At 33.0% G+C, this 24476-nt stretch overlaps 1 protein-coding gene across 1 annotated transcript; it reads left to right on the top strand.

Annotated features, from left to right (window-relative positions):
• The first annotated feature begins 230 nt into the window (after positions 1-230).
• LOC111628928 (cytochrome P450 3A4-like) lies at positions 231-23326 on the top strand. Its single transcript, XM_023372789.1, has 14 exons — positions 231-286; positions 2578-2674; positions 7950-8002; positions 13486-13582; positions 13655-13783; positions 15624-15861; positions 17419-17558; positions 17645-17768; positions 18578-18656; positions 18728-18836; positions 18905-18993; positions 20273-20413; positions 20491-20656; positions 23163-23326. The coding sequence occupies exons 1-14, from the start codon at positions 231-233 to the stop codon at positions 23238-23240; spliced, it is 1596 nt and encodes a 531-aa protein (XP_023228557.1). The 3' UTR covers positions 23241-23326.
• Positions 23327-24476: the final 1150 nt, after the last annotated feature.

The raw sequence follows: 24476 nt of genomic DNA, 5'->3' as shown, positions 1-24476 counted from the left end.
CTGTATACCATCAAGTCAATGTAATCCATGACTCACCCTGTATACCATCAAGTCAATGTAATCCATGACTAAATGTCAGTCAATTGTAGATAAAGGTAATCAACAACTTGCGTAATTGATATAAACAAAGAAAGAATACTTGGAACTGATTAAAATTGATATTGATTATCGCAATACATATAATATCATTTATCGTTGCGAAGATAAGTATTTTAGTTTCATTTTAAACAATGCTTTTGCAAGTCACGCTCCCTTTAACATTTCTCCTTTTATTTTTGTGGTATCAGTAAGTATAAGAATTTTTTTTGTTTTCATTTTGATTTTGAAATTTGTCCTGACTGTAAACAACCCTATATCTGTCATTTCTCTGTGATAAATATAAATTTATTACAAGTTTACAATTGCGATAGTAAAATGTAACTTTGTTATATATTTAAGTACAGTACATTAAATATTGTTAAATAGCCGAATATTTTGTAATAGAGCGCCATATATTTAATATCTCACAAATTTACAAAGCTAACATTGTTTATAGTAACTTTTGTACTGTATATAACCTTGGAAATGGATTTATTTAATCTACTTTTGTTTAGGTTTACGATAATAGAACATTTATCAAACCTTTAATGGAATAACAATTCATTTGTAAGTATTATCTGAAGGATTGGATTTAAAATTAGGCAAATGTAAAACTGATAGAAATTAATTTTCGTTGACATTTATTATTTTATCTTATAATTTATTATANATATCCTGCTTGTCTACATCTCCTAGTCCTGCTGTATTGATTAGGTTGATGATTTGGTCAACCTAACGATACAGCGATAGGCTCTTCTCATTGAGAATTCTTGGATACCTTCAGCCATAACTTCTTCCCCATATGATGACTTTAAACAGTTTTTAATATTATAATACAATGTAATTTATCCCATTCAAATGTGTTTCAATTAATGAATTGTAATTTCAGAAGGGTGAAAATCCGTGTTTTTAATTAAAATCAGAATTATACGTAGGAAAAACGTTAAAAAGGCACTCAAAGTAAATTGTCTGATGTGAAAGCCTGCTAGTGAGCGAATGGATAAAACCACTAAACACTGGTCGTGGGTTTGCACTTCGCCGACGAATGCTCGTTGGACATGGAGTTTTTCAGGTTTTATTCACGTCTCTAACACCTACATAGGAGTCAGTTTTCCATAGGAAGTCTTCCGTATGGTAACTTCCTTGTTAGATCACCGAAGTGTTAGTGTTGAGTTGCGTTTTCTCATCTGTTCACAATCCAATCTGATAGACGCTGGATGGCCGAGCGGTCAAGTTGTCAGCCTACCGCTCTGAGGGACCCGGGATCGAATTCGGACGGGTCAATAAACCACCAAGAATTTTTCGGTGGTGGCCCGTCCGGATATGTCGTGCCCAGTCCCTCACCTCTCGGCTGCCCCATTGTGGGCTTGGCCGAACCCATAATGGACCTGCTAACAAAGGCCCTCTTAGTTTTCACAGAATGGAAAGAGTTAAAAAATCCAATCTGACGTAAAGACTAAATCATTAAAAAAATATTTATCTTTAGTAATAAAAATTGGAAATTATAAATTATTCATTCAACATGGCAACTCGACTTAGAAATGCCGGCCATTGCTGAAAAAGTTAAATAACTATTGTTGTAACCTACCTTATGCTATTTTAAGGAACAACAATACTGTTTTATTTAATTTATAAAAAATATAAACAAAAAGAATTAGGTTAAGCGGCAAGCAATATGGCAATAGATTGTTTACAAACACAACTTTTAATTACGTAAATTTTTCCACGAAAATTTAATTGTGTCAAAGTGTGTCGTGAGATAAAAAAGGTTGAAAAATACTGATTTACAGTACAACAACATAGCGGCCGGATGGCAGAGCGGTCAAGGTGGCATCCTACAGCTCTAGGGGACTGGGTACGAACGGGTCGAAAAATCCCCAGGAATTGGGTTGGGTTGGTTCTGGGATTGAGTTGGAAAGGGGGTTGGTCCGTTCTGATATGTCCAGCCCCACCCGGCAGCCCCATTGTGGGCCTGGCCGAACCCATAATGGGCTTGCAAAAAGAGGCCCTCTTAGTGCCCACAGGGCCGGAAGAGTATTCAAAAAAGTACAACGACATAAATTAATTTTTAATTTAAAAGTTATTTAGCATATTATAATCAGAAATGATTTTCTATTTTTCCGCGGATATAAATATAATTGATAATACTGTACATATGAAGCATTATGTCTCAATAAATAATGAGAGACTGCAAATTTAATGAAAATGTGATTTATAATGTATACTAAAATTGTCAAGAGAAAGAGGAGTTGGAGATTTTTCCCGGACCCAGTAAAAACTTAGGGAACAAAAAAAAAATTAAAAAATTGCAAAAGGCTCGGCCATATCTTTTGTGCTTCAGGTCCGTACAAACTCTTGGTGGCTCTGAGCAGGAAAATTCATATCATATTTTAATAAGATACCCGAGGATAGGTGTGGATAGATAGGTTTATGAATATGATATGAACAAATCATAATTTGATAATTTACTGTAAAAAATTTCTTTGTAATTTTCAATAGATGGAGAAAAAGACATTTTCAAGTATTTCTGAAATTAGGAATTCCTGGACCTCAACCTAACGTAATTTTTGGCAATTTTTTGGAAGTTTTCAGAAATGTAAGTTTGTTAATCAAATAAGTTACAATTATTACTTTAAATTATGAATTTATGTAAATTTTATATTATTTAAAATTATGATGTGGTCCAAAAGTCAGTTAATAGAGACATATTTTTAAGATTACTGTATTTGAAGAACGATTGCATGTACAGTACAGTATTACGACAGCATGTACTTTACGTACATTCAGGCACCTGCAGATGATAATAATATGAAACTGTTCTAAACCTGTTTAACTTACCAGTAGCCGAATGGGTAATTTGTTCTGAGTGGCTAGTAAGTTGGTCAGGTTTACAGGACTGGATTCATTGGTCAGGACCCACGATCAGGATGTCGGTTGACCAACAGACTGGCTACGTGGAATTTTCCAGATTTTCTTCATGTATGTAACACTTAAATAGAACCATTATCCCCATAGAAAGTCCTGGGAGGCACCTCTGTTGGCAGATTGCGGCAGATCAATCTACAGTTGCTGCAAGCAGTCCTCTAGTTTGAGCAGTCTTCTAGTTTGTCCTCCAAGTTGGACAGCCTAGGAGTTTGGATAAATCCAAACTCCTAGGCTGTCCAACTTGGAGTCAAGGTGATCCCAGACATGTTCTATCAGTGACAAATCAGGATACCGCGAAGACCAGAGAAGTATGACCAATGTGGCAGAGGCACCCTTGCTGCATGTGGTCGAGCATTATTCTGTTGGAAAATGGCTCTTGGGAGCCTTGCCATGAGAGGCAACACATGTGGCTGCAGGATATCATTGACATACCGCTGGGCTGTATTGGACTTTTGGATCATTACTAGAGGCGACTAACTGTCGTATGTGATGGCACCCATCACACCAGCTTTGAGACAGTTTTCCGATCCAGACACGAACACGACCATCATTAGTGCCCAAACCGAATCTGGATTCGTCGCTGTAGACAACCTGGTTTCATTCCGTTGCGGTCCAATCCGTCCGGACCGACACCACTGCAAACGGAGGCGACGCACAGTGGGACCAAATCCCAAAAAGTTGGCCAAAAGTCAAAAGCATTATCAATTTGGCTGAAAGTCAGTATTCGAGGGTTTTCGGGATCGCTGATCACGAATCCGAAGTCAAAATTTGAAATAAAAACAAAATGACGGATTTAACACGAACCACTTTTATAGAAAAAGTACAAAATAAATTCATATATTGTTTAATACATACAATCAGTTGATTAAAAGTTCATGCATCGTCATCCAAAGAATAATTTGATTCACAATCAGATGATTCAACTTTGAAATCGCTGGAGCTTCTTGTACTTGCTGGTATACATGGCGCAACTAACAATAAAACTGCTTCTGGAAGCAACGACTTTGAGTTTTTTCGAGGTAATTCGCACAAACTCGAAATAAACGGATCGGATATTAATAATAGGCGTAAAATAATGTCTTCCACTGTTTTCACTCGGGAACTTTTCTTGCAAAATCTTCTCGAAACTTTTTAATGTATTTATTAGTAGACTCTTGAGCGTCTTCAGACATCTGCCCTATCGGCAATACCGATGAATTTATCACTTCTGCACCATGAATCAATATCTTATGTGCCGAAGTTGGCACGCAGAACCACGGATATAACTGCACAAAGTAACGAGCTGTCTGTAAGGCATAATCTTGAAATTCTATGAAATCGATTTCATGGCCACACGAAATTGTCTGCAATATGACACGGAAACGCTTAATCAAGTCCTCATCAACCCCTGTAATAGCGGCAGAAATGCTTGAGTTTTTGAAAAATTGTCGAGCGATATTCTCATCATTCGAGCTACCGAAACCAGGCTTTGGTTGATCGACTATTAGACCCAATTCTATACTGAAACCCTTCTGTATATTCGTTTTTCAGAATCTTATTTCTTTATTTTCTTTATCACTATGCGCTTGCCACAGTTTTATTTCAAGCTTATATGATACACGCAAACAATATTCAAAACACCAGACAAATTCAAGAAAAAGAGCAAAACATTCCGCGTCATTAATGTACAAAATTCAGAAAACTATGTTTTACATTGCAAGAACTCGCACCAATGACACAGTTGCAGATAGTTGCAGCTAGTTTTAATTTTTTTCATTTAATAATAGTTCGAGCTACAACACGCGATCGGTCCAGTCGCAGAACTCTACAGAATTTATGAACTTTTCTCTACATGTTTAAAATTTTCTGTTGTAATCTTCCGTTCATTTTCGTACAAATCATTAGTTTACTGTTATCACATAAAGTATTATCATCAATTTTGTGTTACATAATGATATGCTACTTACTTGCAGCTGCAGATTCCATTTTTTAAATTTAAATTCGATTGATTTTTAGAGATTTGGCACCCTCTTGAATATAGCGTAGAAATCTTTGCTTACTGCATGACGCTTCTAGCTCGATTGAAAGTCCCCTTTCAACTAAACTACAATAGCGGGTATAAGAGATAGGGGGCGCTAAAGTCTAAAATTCGACCTTCGGACTCTTATCCAACCGAACCCACGACTAGAAATTACCGGAACTTAAACTCTATTTTTCGACTTTTGGCCAGCTTTTTGGGATTTGGTTTCACCGTCGCGACGGTGGATAGCTGTCTATGGCAGGATGTAAAATGGCTACTATGATACCAAATGGCCAATCGAGCTGGATAGTCATTGATTGAACAACATAAGCTAGGTTCGAAATTTTTTGCTACTATTCCTACACCTATTCGAGCTCGTGATTCTTTGTACTTTTTGTCGCCTTCCATATTTTTGTCTGATATAGTTGAAGATGGAATTTGCGTTCGATGTGAATTAGTTCGTAGAGAAGATGGGGAACGTACACCATCTCATCAGAATTTTGTTCTCATCCTTCTCCAACTCATTTTATTAACTCTCCCATGCGGTAGAGGTTGTGACGGAGGGATAGTCTGTTGAGATCGAAATCGGTTCGTCTGTTCGCTTGATCTATAGTTCGATCGATATGGTTGCCTTTCGCCTCCTGCTCCTCCGACATATGAATCAGTTCGAGAATAATCGCGCCGTTCTGACGGGGGAAATAGTATGATCTTTCTCTATTCGCAGATTGTATTCCTCTCCGACGCCGATTTTCATCCCTAAATTTTAGTTCATTTAATTGTCTTTGTAAGTGCGCTATTGTTGCGTTTAGGTTATTATTCGTATGTTCGGGACTGGCTACCGTTCTAATTATTCCACTAGGGGAGGTTTCTGTTAATTGTACTATCGTCTCTTTGCTAAGGGCCGCTTTGACTGCCTTGTCAAATGTGTCCGGTTCTCTGGACAATACTCTACCCTTAATTCTAGCATTCAGACCGGTTACAAATTGGGCGAGTAGTCTCTCGTCTCGCTCTCTAGCTTGACATCGTTTGATTATTTCGGTTTCCCGAGCATCAGCCCCTGTCTGCTCGATTATTGTTTCAGTTACTAGGCTTTGCAGCTGGCCTGCATACGTTTGTACATCCTCATCGCGTTTTTGTATGCATGCATGGAAATTCTGGAGTCTAAGAGAGTAGGGTTCTCTCTCAAATCGCCGTGTCATCAATTTTTTGAACTCATCGTACGTGTCGATTGCTCGCATTTGCATGTCTTTCCACGCGTAGTCTCTCGCTATGCCTGTCAGGTTTAGCTTTGCGACTCCGAGACATTGCGCTTTTGTCCATCCGGTTAGCTTCGCTATTTCGTCCAGCGAGTCGAAAAAGTCTGTGATGCGCAATCCCGAGGCGTCACCCGAAAATGTGGAGATTAGGGGAATCATCTCGGATATGCCTTGGAGTGCGCTTCCTCCTGGATTATCGGCTCCACTTCCAGTAGCTCTTCCTGGATTTCCGGCATTCGCCTCCATTACTGATTCTTAAGATCGTTAAGATCGTTGGGGGAAATATAAAGAGGGTGTTTGACTTCGAAATCGAATCAATTTCGTATCCCACTTCTGACTAACCAGTGTGAGACTAATCGGGGGTAGGATGTTTACGAGGATGTCCCTCTCCTACCACTTACTCGACTCAAGACCTTGAGGTCAGGTCTCTCTTGTCCAAAGGATGGGTTCTGTTGAGCGAAAGGGTTATAGAGTTAAGGATCGTTAAATCCTTTCTCCCGTCAGGATCTGACACCAATCTATCAATTTCATAGCGGATAGATACGCGTTTAATTGAGGACAAAATTATCATGAGCGATCTCGTGGAGGACTTCAGGTTCAGTATGGAGGTGATAATGTTGGAAGAAACGCACACCAATCAAAATTCGTTAACATTATACCCGTTTATTGTTGAACATTTTTACAGATGATTAATTAAGGAGTCGAGGGTACAATTCCTTCTCGGGATTTTCAATCTGTAATATTCATAAATTCCGGTTGGGATAGCGGACAAAATATAATTTAGTCACGACTTTAACCGCGAGTTGGAAATATTCAAGAGTAAGCTTACATATCATCGCGGGTAGGATAAATACCTCTAGTTATACAGGATGGGGTTTTCAGGACGATCTTGGAGTCCGAATCCCGGGCTAGTTAAAATAGTTCGTGAGTCGACGTAAGTCCGCAAATCGTAGAATAGTTCTAGCGAAGATGGTGGCGATCAGAGGCAGGTAATCCACACACACACACACAGTACAGAAAAATAACTTTTTCCCCCTGTGGCGTCATCGCACTTGCCTTTTATATGGGGCCTCTCTTCTCGAGATTTCCCCATGTATGTCACAGGTGGTGATCTTCTTTGACCAATGGTGGGCGAAGTGACAAAATTATGACACAACAGTTAACTCATCTTCTACAAGGAAGTATTTTCGTGGAAATTGAGTTTTATGAGTGATTTTAATGAGAAAATTTGTCAGTTGTTTTTCTCTTTTTGAGTTAACCCTAACTTTTATAAAATCGTTTTGGTTTTAGAAACAAAAATGGTAAATGAAAATGAATAAAAATATTCGAATCTCAGCCTTCTTAAATCCGGGCCCTCACATCTGTATGATCAAATTTCGCAGCGAAACAACTTCTCGTGAGCTAATTTTTATGGCAATGAGAGTATATATTTGAATAAAATGTTTTATTTATCTGAGTTTATAGCATAGGTAAGAATCAACTTATACACAACTTTCAATAATTGAATCTCGTAAATATTTAAAATTTCTCTTTGAAATAAAATTATAATGAAATTATTTAAACTACTTTTTAAATCATTTGATAATTAATTTTAATGTGAGATTAATAAGTAGTCTATATATAATATTTGTAAATATAATGACGAAATGCTATAGTGTTAATCGAATACAAACCGATTTAATTTTATTTAGGGATTTATAGAAACTCATAAAAAATGGATTAAAAAATACGGCAAAGTCGTTGGGTAAGTACTTTATTCATTAAATAGTCATTCGAAAGGTTTTATTATTTAAAGAGAATTAAAAATATAAATATCTTTCTCGCTAAATTTTTTATATCCTGATTTCTAATAAGAGATGTATATGAGCCGGATTTCCGAGGTAGTTAAATAGTAATCTATTTCTCAGAGTAATCCCGGATTGAATTCGGACTAATTAACCAAAAGTTTTTCGTGGGCGGTATGGTCCGGATATGTCGGGTCTCGTCTCATGGGCATTTGAGTCGGGTTAGCAGGGGGAACTGCTCTCCCAAATTCGGGCAAAATAAGAACAAAAAGGGGGGATGACAACGAAAGCAAAAAAATATAAAGAATTAAAAATTGGTATCTAAATTAAAAATAGTCTTTTTATTTCTATAAAATTTTAAGTGGAGCAATTACATCTGCCATCTTAACCTTAGTATTCACACCAAAGTGCCAATGACTAACAGGGTATTTTCCATGCCCATTAAGAGTGCTGTCAAATCTACAAGAAAAAAAAGGCTCCATATGATGAAAAGGTGGACAGTGTTCCGATGTGTCCGGGTAAACAAATGAAAATTTCTGAGCTGATCCAGACTTGAACTCAGAGTGGTTCTCCGAGAAGGTCTTTGAAAATAACTATTTGGCCATCCATTGACGAATAAAATTAACACCAGAATATAGAACATAACATTTTGGAAATTCAGCGAGAAAGATGAAATTTAATGATAATTCCAATTACAACTACTTTATTAATCAGTATTTCTTAATCAAACTAATCACATTTAATTTATTTATTAATGTTTAGTAATTAAACATAACGGATTTTTTTATTTTTGTATTTAAAAATAATGTATAATGAATATAGTAAACAACATGGATATTCAATTTTGAATTTGTTTCATAAAAACTAAAAGGTATTGGTCAAATATATTTTTTCGTGTGTAATTGATTGGTTGTAAAGTAAGACATTGCAACACACGGGCGATCTGCCAAGGAAGTGCCTTTCGGGAGGCGTTTCTACGGGAAACTGGCGACTATTTAGATTATTAGGCACGTAAAGAAAACCCGAAAAATACTACACCTCCGGCCTGTTGGTCAGGCACGAACCCACGAGCAGTATTCAGTGGTCAATGATTGAGGATCGCTTTATTAGAATTCACACATTTGTCACGTTTGTCTGTGACAAATGTGTGAACTTTAATGCACTAGATTCTCCTTTGTTAGACGATGTTCATTTCCCAATTTTTCCATAAACTAGTAAAATAACTAGTTTTAAAAATTCAGAGAAGTATATAGCAGGTAATTAATTAAATAAAATATATTTAAATATAGTATAAAAAATACTTATTAACTATTTCATACTATAAGGATTCGCTATATAATAGCATTATTATATAGCAAATTCTTCATTCAACGTCTCTTAAATGACTGATGTTTTGAGGACCTAGTGCTGAGACTAATACAAATTTCATTGTATTATTTTAGCTTGGAGATAGTTCAATGGTTCCGAATTAGTGGTACGCGTACTCCTGGGGTACGCGAAATCGCATGAAGGGGTTCGCGCGGCAATCTAAAATCGGTCGATTTAAAATTTAAATGCATGAGATGAAACAATCAAAAATTAATGGGGGGACCATCAAAAATTCGGCAATTTACAACATGATGTCGAATGCACAAATTCGTTTATTTATAACTCAAAACATTCTCGAAATTTCATCAAAAAATGCATTTGTGACAATACCTAAATGAAATTCTTACACAAGAAACAAAAATTGTACAATGAACACAATTTGTGTTAATTGTACAATTATCATTATTATCATGTCAGCGAAGCGGCAATAAAATATTTACTACCATTTTGCACAACATACCTCTGTGAGAGCGGATTTTCGGCCATGACAAACACTTCAACTTGAAGATGACTTGAGACTGAAGCTGACCAAAAAGCAACCAGATTTTACAAAGTTCTGCAAAGAAAATCGTGCACATTTGTCGCATTAAAATTAAATAACCTTATGTTATTTTCATTATCATTAGAATTGTATTTTAAAGGTAATAAATGTAAAAAAAACTTATTTTATTTATCACTAGCTGTCTACCCACAGCTTCGCTTTCATTATATCGAATTTTCTCGTGGGAGTAAGATATTTTCTCGCAGTAAAATGTAGCCTATGTCCATCTCCAACATGTAAGCTATCTCTGTGCCAAATTTTATTAAAACCTGTTCAGCGGTTTAGACGTGAAAAGGTAACAGACAAACACGCAGAGTTACCTTCGGATTTATAATATTAGTATGGATTAATATGAATTTCTGCTATAAGGGGTACGCGAGTTTGAGCTCTTTCTTGAAGTGGTACGTAGGAAAACCTAATTAGGAACCACTAAGATAGTTTATCCTATTTTTTCGGATATTTTTCAATGAAAAGATAACAATATTCGAAGAATAACTGAAATAATGGTAGCTAAGATAAACGTCTTTCCCATGAATTTAAAGCCCAGCTGTGTCCGAGAGGATAAAACCACCGAATACTGGTACTTGGTCGCGGGTTTGTGCCTCATCAACAGACTGGCCACGTGAAGTTTTTGGGTTTCCTTTACACGTCTAACACCTAACTAGGGGCCAGTTTCCCATAGAAAGTCATTCCCGGGAGGCATTCACCGTGGCAAATTGTCCAATTGTTGTGTTACCTCATCCCATCAATTCAATCCAACTCTATGAATTTAAAATAGCTAACTATACTGTAAAACGTTGTCATTTTGGTAAAAATTTAGATTGCGTATTCTAAACTTTTAATAAGTAAATTAGTCAGTTGAAGGCTATCAATAGTAATTCTAATCTAATTTATCACTTACGTAATGAAAAATTCAGTTGAGGTACTGTACAGCAATGAAAGCTAAAATAGTGAAGATTTTCTTTTGAACAGGACAACCATTAGATTGAATAAATTGACTAATCTCATAATTGTAACGAATCTCCCATTTTCCTTTAAGCGTTTGAATATTTAAAACATTGGGAAGTAAAGAAACATTTTACATGAATCATTTAAAATCAATCTTCAAAGGCTATTGCATACTCCAACTTCTTTTGGTTTAGCATGTTTAATGAATATTCACAGACATTACCATTTATCTTTATTCTTAATTGAATAATATCTCTCCGGATTGATTTGTCTATCTTTTGAGTGAAATTAATGTTTACATGATTTGCCTCAAGACCTGCAATTACTTTTACGATTACTTAGGAAATTATTATTTCATAGCAAATACTGACGAAACTCTCTTCTTATGAATAATGTGTTGAGTGTATCTCGACTTAACAATAGAGTCATCGTTTAAATCTTTAATGTTAATTCCAGAATGATTTTAATAATGTATAACTCAATGTTGCATTTCCAGTTTATTAAATCTTAATTATGAAATGAATAAATTTCAAAGTTTTTCAGATAACTTTCCACAGACAAGTTGTTTTAGGACCACTTAAAGTGAAAGTTTTCTTGAAATTTGAATGGTTTGTACATTACATGGACAAAGGTGATAAATCAGCATTTAAGGAATTCACTGAAAATGTTGGGAAAGCATGACAAATTATTTGAATGTAGATTCATCACCACATGGGATTAGGGTTACCAAACATCTTGATATTTCAACATTTGTCCAATTTGGAACACTATCCTGGTAAGAAAATTTTTCCCAAAATGTCCTGATTTATCCATTTCTATTCAAAAATATTCCAATTTGTATTATAAATAGTCAAATAACAATTGCAAATGATAGGTGTCTGTAGATGACTTATATATATATGTCATCTGCATATACCTTTAGTAATCTATGCACATATTCTGTTGCCCCCATGTAGTGTAGTGCTATGTGATAGCATCAAAATTATTGATGGTTTCATGCAATCATCAATGATGAATCAAATGTTTCCATCTGCCATAGTTTAGCTTTCATTTTTTTTACCCCTTCTATCCTGTGGGAATAAGAGGATCTTTATTTTTAATCAATGGGCACAGTTATATTTTCTAACAAAACTTACTTGCAATGAACAAAGTATCAAACAAATACAATTTATTCAACAAATAATAATAAATATTCAATAATTGATAATTCAATAAGATTAACTTTATAAATCTTCTTACTTTTAACCAATTAACCAGAGCAACATTCGTTTTTAAATGCAAACGTTTTTGACGCCCCTTCTGGGCTCTTCTTCAGGCATTCACTCAAAGGTTGAGTGAATGCCTGAAGAATTGCTCTGGTTAATTGNACAAACAAGTAATACTTTGTTTATTGATTTATTTTTATTTAAAATATAATTTACAATGCCTGAATTTATTATGATATATGATTATATAAACTGCTGTATGTTATTATAAATGTGTATTTAAAATTAAAAAGATAACAGATTTTTGACACCTTGAAGTTTAATTAATGCAACAATGTAACGAACACGATGTGGCAATTTGGTTGATTATAAATAAACAAATGAGGTGAAGCGTTAGCCAAGCCACTTTCTGGCTTACAGAATTTTTTTTTTTTTCAAAATTTGATTGATTGATTTTAATAAACTGCCATTTTCTATTAACTGCGATGAGAAATTAAAAAAAATATAACAAAAAATGAAGGTCCATTACTTCGTTTTCGAGGATCAAGGTCTCTGGCACGAGCAAGTGTGACAAAGTAACATCACGAGAATCACACGACAAAGTCGTGCGATGTTCTAAAGTCGCTAGCAAATCTTTTATGTGGTTTTTAGAAATGAGTGCGTTCTCAAAATTTATAGGACCGATTTTCAAGAAATTTCCCCGTTTTCCATTAATTGCAATTAGGAATCCAAAAATATAACAAAAAATAATGGTCCCTCATTTCGTTTTCCAAATATAGGTGGGGTCAAAGTGACATGTTCAAGCTCTCTGACGCGATTGAGTGCACCTAATGGAATTTAGGGATTTAAAAAACAGCATTGCACGCGCTTAACGGAAAATTTGTGCGAAAAATGAACAAAACACAATAAAAAGCAATCAGAGTCGATTGCTTTGTTCTTGACTCGCTTCGGTGATGGCAATTGCAAGGTTCTCCCTATCCGTGCCCAACATGATCGCCTCTATTTCAGGCTCTGCTTCAATTCTATCGTATTACGAGAAAGTCGAGCAATATCCTAAACCTAGTATATATAATTATAATTTTTAAATTAATTAATTGTGTATATACTTTTTTTAAATATAATTTTAATAGTTTAATAGAGTAAAAATAATAATCTCTTAAACGAAGTATAAATTATTTTTTCAATGCATTTTGTAGTTTTTATTTTTAAGCTACAAATAAATTATTTAAAAGAATTATATAAGAATTTTATAGAGTTCCTGCATATTATGTAATAAACACAATATATTTTATTATTTAACATTTATCGTACTAAGAGTGTAGTTTACGATTTATAATTAATAGGAATTTGTTGATTTTATGGGCGTAAATTATTGTTTCAGATATTACATTGGGCTAAAGCCCGTTCTGCTAGTTACCGATACAGACTTATTGAAGAATATACAGATAAAAGAATTTCACAAATTTCCGAACAGACCAGTAAGTCAATATTGTGTTACAAAATTTGAAATCAGTTTTTTTATACTAAAATTTTGAAAAATAAATTTTCAGTTGCTTTACGGAGAAAGAGTGAATACAAATGATAAAAGACGGATAAATTTATTATTTTTAAAAGGAACAGAATGGAAAGAAATGAGAAGCCTAGTCACTCCTTCGTTTACTACAAGCAAAATGAAAATGGTAAGTTTTTATTAAATCACTAAATTAAACTATGGAAATCGATGTTCAATATTGGAAACTATGGAAACTATGAAAACATTATCATGTATTATCGTAAGTATGTTTGTTTGTTTTAACATTACTTTGAATATGTAAGGTTATATATAATAAACAGCGAGACTTTTTTTGCATGTCTTCGATCGCTAAGCCATGCAGAGAAGTCTTAAATATTGTGATATTTTAGAGTTTTAAATTCATATTTAAAACTTTAAAATGGTGTAAATTAATGATTATTAGATTCTATCCTAATTGATCCAATCCAATAAATACTGTTTTTACTTTAATTTAATTATTGAAAACTTTAAACAATATAAAATTTAAATATAGGTGAGACCGGTGCAAGATCGGCATGTTAAGCTTTACTTAAATTTTGTGTAATAAATACTGCTGTAAAATGAAAAAAAAGCTTTGCATATTGTCTATTGGAATGTTACCTTACTATAGAACTGGTTAAAATCAGTTTGGAAATAAAAATAATTAAAATAATTACAACTTTACAAGAAGAGAGAAATTGACGAAGTTGCCCCGGGTATAGGGGCAAGATCGGCAACTTCTCTCTTTTTGTAAAGTTGTAATTATTTTAATTATTTTTATTAAAGTTGCCCCTGGTATAGGGACAACAGTAATGGGGCAAGATAGGCACGTACATAAAATTATGTTATTAACAATGTATAAGTTGGAATTCACTATTAAAACAAAGAAATACAAATCCAACACCCATTTAATATTATTACAACGAAATGCAAGTTCAAAGACATATATACATGAATAACAAATGGAAACATGTTTTCATTTATCATCTGTTTGATTTTTATCCTTTGCTTCTAATATGGCTTTATGTTGCCTATCTTACCCCGCTAGTCATGATTTCGAAACATTAAGTACAACCCTGAGAACAGAATGCCAAGCCACGATCTGGCCACGTGAATAAGTTGAAGTTACATCCTTCTAACAGGAAAAGTAACTTTCGTTATCATGGAAATATAACAAAACCTGCCAATTCAATATAAATGGGAAAAAAAAATATTATATGGAATTGAACGAAAATGAAAATTTGCTTGATAATTCAACTACGCTTGTTGGAGAACAATAAAAACACTACACTCAACAAGCCACCAATAAAACTCAACTGCCTAACCTATAACCAAAGTCTCCTTTTAATTTGTTTTTAAAAAAAAGCGCTTGACAAACTTGCCCCGCATGCCGAAGTTGCCCCGGTCTCCCCTATATATATATTAAAATATCTATTTATGCTTTAAATCTCTGTGGTTTTTAACTTTATTATTTACGCAAAATAATTTTATCAAAAGATTTATTTAATATTATTCGAAGAAAAAATGTTGTGCAAGAATTATTTCTTCTCTTATCTAATCGCATATTTTCCATTAGAGAGAGAATAGAAATTATGATGAGAAATACAAACAAAATTGTCAGGAACAATTCTTCTGACCAGAGCTTTTAGGGAGGAGTCCGATATTATAATATCTCCTATAACCTCATATAAAACGCATAAATGATTTTTGACTGAATAATTGCACTTCTAACCCACTTAGAAAAATATCCCTGGAGAATGTTTTGGAAGAGAAACATTCTCTAGGGATACAATAAAAGATAAATAAATTAATTAAAGATGCTTACAATCTAATAAAAATTAATCTAGTATGATTCATTTTATAAAAAGAAACATTCTCCAAAAATATTTTTCGATTATTAGTCGATTTCGCATTCGATTTTTCGATTATTTTGATGACATCAACGAAATTTGAATAAGATTTTTTATTCTTTTACATTGTGCTAACAGATGTCTCCTATTATGAATGATTCTATCGATACACTGCTTGAAAATTTAAATGAAAAATGCCAATCCGGAGAGACTTTTGATGTTTATACCCTATTTAAACGTCTAACAATAGATGTGATTGGACGGACGGCTTTTGGAATACAGACAAATGTACAGAAAAATCCTGACGATCCCCTACTAAGATTAGCACATTTAATGTTTAATTTCCCATTTCAATTTATTTCTGCATTAATTTCGTGTAAGTAGAAAACTTTTAAAATAATTTTTATAGCTTTTTTAAGTTATTTTTTCGTGAGAATAAATTTTGTTAGAATTGCTTTTATATTTAATTTTATAAATTAAAAATAATGCATGAAAAAATTTTATTTGTGTATACAGTAAATAAAAGAAATATTATTTGAATAAAATTGTTTTATTTATTTATAATGGGGATAAATAATATTATATAGAGAATAAAAGATGATTAAAATATAAGATTTCATTCTTCCTTATAATACTATTGTCTTTATCTAATATGCATCCTTATATGTATATCATCTTTGTCAATTAACTAAATTTTTCTTATATAAAAATGAGAGGAAATCTAATTAATTAATTAGCATATAGAATATACATACATTTTATAAAAAATTAATTTTTTGTATTCTGATAGGATATGATTATAGATGCGTTTATTATAATTGAAGCATGCAAAGTAAAGAAAATACTTTTATATGATATCGTGCAAAATTTTGAAAACTTGAACATGTCTTCGAACTTATAATATAGAAATAATTAATTAAGAATCTGCTTTTGTATCAGACTTCTTGATATAAGAGACGTATCACGGAATCTATCTCGTAGGCTTTTTTTACATCTTTTCAATTACTTTAATTCTAAATATAGGGTGCTCATTAAAGAGTGGTTCGGTTTTACAGATCTGTAATTTTTACCTTATATGACCTAATTATGACCTATTTCAATCGGAAATGTGACTATTTATATGTGATGTGTGTCACTCAAAGGCCCTCTGTTTACGCACCTTTGGTCATCCGGACATACCTCCAAGCTGTAGTCATACTCTAAACACGATAGAACGTGTTGATGTAAAGATACCACAGCATGGGTAATCTTTTTCCGAAGATTCCGGAGGATAGAAACATTTGGGCACGTAAACTTTCATCATCCTTATAGGAAAAAGCCACATTAGGCCCAGGAACCAGTATGGCTTCTGAAAGAGATGATGGCTCGCATCTGCAACACGTTCAATCCAACCGCCACCAAGTAGGCAAAAAGAGAAACTAATGATTATCCTATGCGAGATGAAACTTGGATAGAGGAGTGACGAATCTATGTATTTATTACATTTCGTCATCGAAAAGTGACGGAGTTGCGCCTCCGTGAAACGCTACCAGTCTTTTATGAATGCCTTGTGTAATTAAACTTAAATTTAACGCTATCATTTATTTACTTCTGAAATTGGCACTAGATGTAGTTTGGCGCTAAAGTGAAATACTTCAAATAATAAGTTCTAAATAGAAATTTGGTTTTGAAAGTTTAAAATTCACATAGTGCTGTTATTTCAATGTAACTAATTCGCAAATACTGAATGGTCCTCTATTGATATTTTATGGGAAAAATTCGTTCACAAATATTTATTGACGTTATTTAGGAAGGCGCTATAGTGTACTGTACATAAATGCAAAGTACAGACTTTTTCAGTTTGTAATATGACTTCTGCAATTCTTTATTAATTTAAAAACACTAGATATATAGGAAAATAGTAAGATTGAAATAATTTATATTAATTATTTAGCCGCTTTCAACCATCTTTCTCATGTGATGCGCCTATTTAGACTTTTTGGTGGATTTCGAGCAAATAAAGGGAGACACCCCGTAGAAGAACTATTTGACAGATGCAAAGTTATTATCGAGACAAGAAGAGAAAATCCTTCGGTAATAATTAATTACAAAATATCAATAAAATTATTAATTAGAAAAGAACTTAAATTAGATCCTCAATTATTGTGATTATTTTTTAGCAAAAAAAAGTCGATCTTTTACAACAGTTAATTGATGCTGAAGTGAAAGAAAATACTAAAGTAGATGATGAATCCTTGATTGCTGGTGATACAGAAAAAGAAAATATGTTAAGAGAGAGAATTGGTATGAATTAAACTAGTTTTTTTATATAAACAGCAGTCAATAATTTAATAAATGTTATAATTATTTTATTTTTATGTATTTTTGGGAGTAATTGCTTGTTTAAATATTATTGGAGGTAATCTGTTTCTTTCTTTCTTTCTTTGTTCTTCTAAAGGAAGACAGAACGAACGCTTGACAAAGTAAGCATCAGTAAATTCAATTTAAGTTTGATTTTAGATTGCTTTGGATATTAAAGTTCTGTCTTTATTAAGATGACTGTTCATGAATCTTGAATTATATGTGCAATTTTATTAAGAAATTGATGACAGAAGAAAAGTGCAATAGACAGCCGAAGTGTTTATAAAACTAAAATAAAGTTTTTAATTAAATTAATTAAGTCAAGCTTACGCTTTGTCTTCCTAAAGAAATTATTAAAAATGCGGTTCTCTATAATAAATAATTAACCTCTTGCTTGTTTAATTATCATAGGAGATTATCTCCTTGCCTGTCTAAATATTAGACTTATAGGAAGTAATTTCTTATTTGCTGTCTACGTATTAGTTTCGTAGTTTGAATGTAAATAAATAAATAATATAAATATTAATCAGTATAAAATTTATACTTTATAATAGTGTATTTTTATATTAAAAACTGTAATATTATTATAGTTTCGCTTATTTTAATTTCCGCATAGTAATTTAATAATCGTATAAAATTTCTGTTAAATTTTCATTTGACATAACTAATGAGGCATTATTCTGTGTTATGTTTTGTAATAATTTTGCTATTTTTGCAATACTTTAATATATTTAATCGTTAAAACATCGCAGAAAGCAATGAAGGCAAGAAATCAAGACATCTGACCACCGACGAATTAATTTCAAATGCATTCCTTTTTCTACTTGCAGGGTACACTTTAAATACCTTTAAATGCTTATTTATTGCCGAAAACTCTAGTGATTAATGTTGCTTAATTTCAGATACGAAACTACAAGTACAGCCCTTGCTTTCTGCACCATGATGCTAGTTAACTATCCGGAAGTGCAAGAGAATATTAGAAGAGAAGTAAATGAATTGCTCGAGAGAGAGGTAGTAACTTGCATTAAGAGATTAATTAATCGTCATATAATTGTATAATTATTTTCTTTTATTCTTAGGGATGTCTTAATTATGATTCTGTACACAAATTACAGTATTTAGATGCCGTTTTTTCTGAGATATTACGTTTATACCCTCCAATATATCTGTAAGTAATTTTAATTTTCTTTTAATTGTTTTGTTTATATTTAGAACATTATTAAATTTCGAAACTTAATTTCCAGATTTTCATGAATTTAATTAATAAATAAAGTTATTTAGTCTTTGTAATGAGTTAATATTTTAAATGTTATGGTTATATATGACGCTATTCTCTCGTATTTTCTTTTCTTTTACTTTTCTAGCTGTTATATATAACAGAGGGAAAGTATGGCGATCGGTCAAAAAATCCCCAAGATGTTTAAATTTTTGAATTTGGGACACCTTGAGACGTCGAGAAATGCAAACAAAAAATTCGGTGATAATTTCTATATGTATGGATGCAAGTGTGTGGGGGGGGCACGATTTTGTTCACCTTCTTTGAAGCTTAATAACTCCTGTGTATTTTGTCAAAAATTTCGGAAATTTTGCAGAGAAGTTTGTTTGTTAGGGGAATTGATGCTATTAAATTTTGGTGATTAAAGGTCGGAGGTGTAGGGAGATAATGGCAGTCGTGTGTATCTCCAGTAGGGTCGGACTTAATGACAATTTTACTCGTTATTAACATTTACAATTTTTTTTATGAAACCCATCCCTACCTCAAAATTAAGCTTTTTGTCGTTTTATAATAGTTAAAAATATAAAATTTTTTAAAATAAAATATGATAACAGATGGTGCCACCAAAATTTTAAATGTTGTCAGTAAAGTTAAGCAACTCGTTGCTGGTTTATTTTTTAAAACAAAATAGTAAGTTATTAAAACAACAATATAAACCTTTGTTTATATCAGATAGAAACTTGTTTCAATCAGAAGGTCATATACTATTTCAGAGGATCTTAAGAAGCCGCAAGTGTATTGAAAATTATTTAAATGTATACATTCAGCATAAACACTCAAACAATGCAGATATATTTTAAAACATTTCTGTTCTTTTTCAATAAGTTACAAACATATACATTATTGAAATAAAGAACAATAAAAAAATATATTTTTTTTGTTCATTTATCTGAAATATAAAGAAAACAGGTGTACAAAACTTACTTTTATTTTATTGCAGTTTACATTTTATCAGGCCTCACTAGAAATTACTTAAAAGACCACATGCCACCTGAAATTTCATATTCTCCATCTTTGGTTTAGAATTTTATTTTTATTTTTACTCTTTCCCCAAAGAATAAAGGCCAATAAAACCAATTGATTAGCATCACTGTTTTAAGTATACGTATGTTTATTTTACGTTTACCGTAAAATAAAAAAAAAATTCTTCGAAATGCTCTTTAAATTTCAGATTTGTAAACCGAGAGACCGTGGAAGACGCCCAATATGGCAGCTACAAAATTCCTAAAGGTATGGCGATTCAGGTTCCTGTTTATCTGTTACATCGAGATGAAGATTATTGGCCTGACGCAGAGAAATTTATTCCCGAAAGGTTAAACTCTATGGACGTTATATTATTTGGCAATTGTAGAAACGAAAAATTAATTTTTAATGAAATTTTTAAAGTAGATTCTTTCCGGAAAATCGTAATAAGAACAATCCAATGGCTTGGCAACCGTTTGGATCTGGTCCAAGAAACTGCGTTGGAATGAGATTTGCTCAGATGGAAGCTAAAATGGCAATAGCCAAAATATTAAAAAAATTTTATTTAAAACCTTGCAAAAATACTGATAAGGTATTGATAATTTTTTCTTAATCTTGAATGCCAGCTAATGGCCGAGTGGATAAAATCACTGAATCCAGTCGTGAGTTCGCGCCAACGGGTTTTCCGGCTTTTCTTCAAGTTTATAACGCCTAATATAGCTAGTGTACCATAGAAAATTTTTCTGAGAGGTACGTCCTCTTGGCAAATCGCCCAAGTGTCTCGTTGCCTCATTCCGTCCTTGTAATCTAAATTTAAATTCTCAAGTAAAAATTAAATTAACATTGCAGTCTGCAATTTTTCATGGACATCTTTCATATCTTATAGAAATATTAAAAGTATTCATTAAAAGTATTCATTTTCCACAAATAATCCTTTCCGATATGATAGCGCGTTGTCAGTTTGATGTTTTGTTAAGTTATGGCAACACAACACTTGGGCAATCTGCCTAGGAGAGATGCCTTCCGGGAGGTCTTTTATGGGTGGTTCCTATTCAGATGTTACAAACGTGGAGAAAACTCCACGTGGCTAGCCCGTCCGGGCAAGGCGCGAACTCACGACCGAAATCTGTGTTCAGAGAACGGAACCGCTTGGCTACTGCTGGGCCAGTGTTGTCTATCCGTCATGGGATTGGACTCGAATCTGATCCGGATTTTTTATGATTACTTCATAAAAACATTGTTCCTTGTCTTTTATTTGTAATGGTTAATTCTTATATGCGCTCGGCTCGCTAATATTAATATTAAACCTGGCTACAATGGATAAATTTATAATAATTAATGAACAACAATCGAGGCTAAAGATGAGATTTTGTTATCCATTAATAACAAAACCAATTTATGCTTTTAAATAATAGTCATTTAAAATGTATATTGTTAATAATAATTAATTTTAATTGAGTAGGTTATGGCGTCAGCCTACTGCTCTGGGGCACCTGGAATCGAATCAGTTCCCAAAATTTTTTTGTTAGTCTGTCTCGTATATGTCTGGTCTAGTTTCTCACCATCCGGCTGCCCCATTGTGGACCTGTCCGATGGGTGAGAAAAAGTCCTCTTAGTACCCACATGATGGAATGAATGGATTATATTATTTATAAAAGTTTGAATACTTTACTACTATTTATTTACTTGGAAATTGCTTTTTAAAATTTTGGTCTACATAAAACGATGCAAAGAGTCAAATAAATCAAATTTTTAAATTATTATAATAAATCAGGTCACAAAAAATAGCTTTAAAATTAAAATTTAGAAATTTACAATAATTAAGAAATTTCTGAAATTCTTGCTTCTGAATTCAGTTTTAAAGAGACAGACCTCTCCATAATATATAATATAATTCACATTAATTTTAAATACAAACATGTAACCGAAAAATTTAACCTTAGATACCTAAGGTTATTTATACAGTATACCTAACATAAACATTTACATAATTCAGATTTGGATGGTATGTAGGTAATCGTTACGATGCTGTACAACACATTAGGAAATTCTGGGTCTAAACCTTTAGTAACATACCTTAGGGTCTAAACCTTTTAGTAATTTATTTTTTAATCTGAAAGTTTTCATAGCGAACTTTACTGTTCGTCATTGCTTTGCACATTAAACATGTAATTAATAAGATGTAACGTTCGGTACCCCGCGCTGTGTACAGAGCCGGCCCTACCATAGGGCGAACGGAGCAGTTGCTTCAGGCGCTAAGTCCTAGGGGGCACTTCAGTGATAAAGAAAATTAAAGGAAAAAATATTTTTTTCACTTTTCGATATTTTCGGGGGGGGCGCCATAATAGGATCACGCTCCATCCTAAAACTTGCCTCGGGCCGGCAGAATTATTCCTTAGTGCAGTTAAAAGATCAAAGATATGAGTTACGTAATTTTGTGCGTGGTTTATGCGACAGTGTTATGGACCATTACAAAGGGTGGGATAGTAGTTGAAAAGTATAAAAATAATGTTATATAATTTACGGACGATCCCTATTCTTAGAATCTACGTAAAAGCATGTTTTGAATATATTGTTGGTATAGAACCATAAGCAACTAACTCTACATTTTGCAGTCTTTTAATAAAAGAGTATTCCTATAATATTCAAAATGTTTTATTTGGGACCATACGCAGATATGTAAAATTCCAAATGCTTATGCAAAATAAATTTTTGGTGGGCGCGATCGCTCATAAAATTTGCTATTTTATATAGATGATGGACTAGGAACAAAACGCACCAGCCTGATCCATAGAGATACAAATTCAAGTCCCGGACAGCTCAAATATCTTTTAGGGAATGATCTTTGTTGCTGGAATCTTCGACCTAACCATTTGGCACTCTCAATAGATATGAAAAGGTTTTGTTAAGCGCAAGCAGCAAAGAATATTGAGGACATTTATTTTTTGATAAAATTTATTACGGATGCAATATTTAAAAATATTTTATTAATATTGATTGTATATCATTAAATGATTTAATGTAATAATTATTTTAACAGTAGTTTATTATAATTTAATAATTATAAAACTAAAATAAACATTTTAATTACTTTTCAGCATCCTCTCAAGCTTCAGGTTGGTCTTTCGATAATTCGCCCGAAATATGGAGTTCCAATTAAAGTAGAATATGTATAATATCTCAAGCATTTTTTTTTGACGAAACGAAAGTTAATAAATGTCGTTTGCAAGAATAATTTTGACAGCATTAAGTTACCTTTTTAGAATATTAAAAACTTGTAATTATAATTATTTCAGTTAATTCGTGTTTTTAATCATGTACAAAGCTAGGATACAGCCGGGCACAAGTTGGCGAGACACATTTTGACGGGAGGAATGAAGGAATTGAGAGAAAAAGTGACGTGTATTACGAAAGAAACTTAACAATTCTTTTAAGCGTTATTCTAGAAGCTTAAACACATTACTTTGTATAGAAAATATATATGAATTATTAAATTCAAAATGCCAATGCCCAGTACTGGTAGGCGAAGAACTACTGCAAAACTTCACACTGCTGAAAATGAAGCTCTTGATCAAATTGCTCGTGTATATGATCAAATTGCTCGTGTGAAAATGAAGCTCTTGATCAAATTGCTCGTGATATAATAATAATTTACATCGTAAATTATTATTATATCAAAATAATTTTTAAGAATTATGTCTGCACTCCATTATTTGCTTCTTACTTTACTTATGAATAATTAATTTTCGATATTCCTTCTTGAGATAATGATTATTTTGCGAATAATTACAAAAAATTCTGTTTGATTCCTAAGTTTTAAAAATATCTTGAAAATGTAGAAAAAAACGAATATACAAGATGGCTCAAAAACCAGTTAACCGAAATATATATTAAGAATATTTTAAAAATGCATTTCGGTTAAATGACTTTTGGGCCATACGGTTTTTGAATAAATAAATAAGTCGGACGAAAGAGTTGAATATACATTCCAAGCGGTTTCAAAATTATAAAAATAATTTCAAAAAACTGATAAAATGTGTGAAGGTCGCCGAATTGGTGATATCTAAATGCCAGGACTTATCGTATGAGGGATGAAGGAAAGTGAGGCAAACAGCTACAGTGACAAACAAACCCGTTTATTTATACTGTCTTGCAATCTAGTGTGTCTTGTCTTCTGGTGGCTCTGGACTGTTCAGTTGCTGACCCCGGGGCAGTCAGTCGATGCTCGATGGTGTGGGAGGTTGTGACGAAGTGTGATAGCCCGAAGTTCAAACAGGATGATGTCTACTCGTGGAGGCAGGGAAAAGTCTGGACAGTTGACTATAGTTGTTAGATGGAAAAAGTCTGGACGGTAATTGATACTATCAGAGGCTGGCAGAAGTCTGGAAGAAGTCTCTATAGTTAACTTCACT

The sequence above is a fragment of the Centruroides sculpturatus genome, unplaced genomic scaffold (genome assembly GCF_000671375.1).
Source record: "Centruroides sculpturatus isolate CEXI.00-Female unplaced genomic scaffold, Cexi_2.0 scaffold573, whole genome shotgun sequence".
Lineage (NCBI taxonomy): Eukaryota > Metazoa > Arthropoda > Arachnida > Scorpiones > Buthidae > Centruroides > Centruroides sculpturatus.
This window is presented reverse-complemented; position numbering and strand designations above follow the sequence as displayed.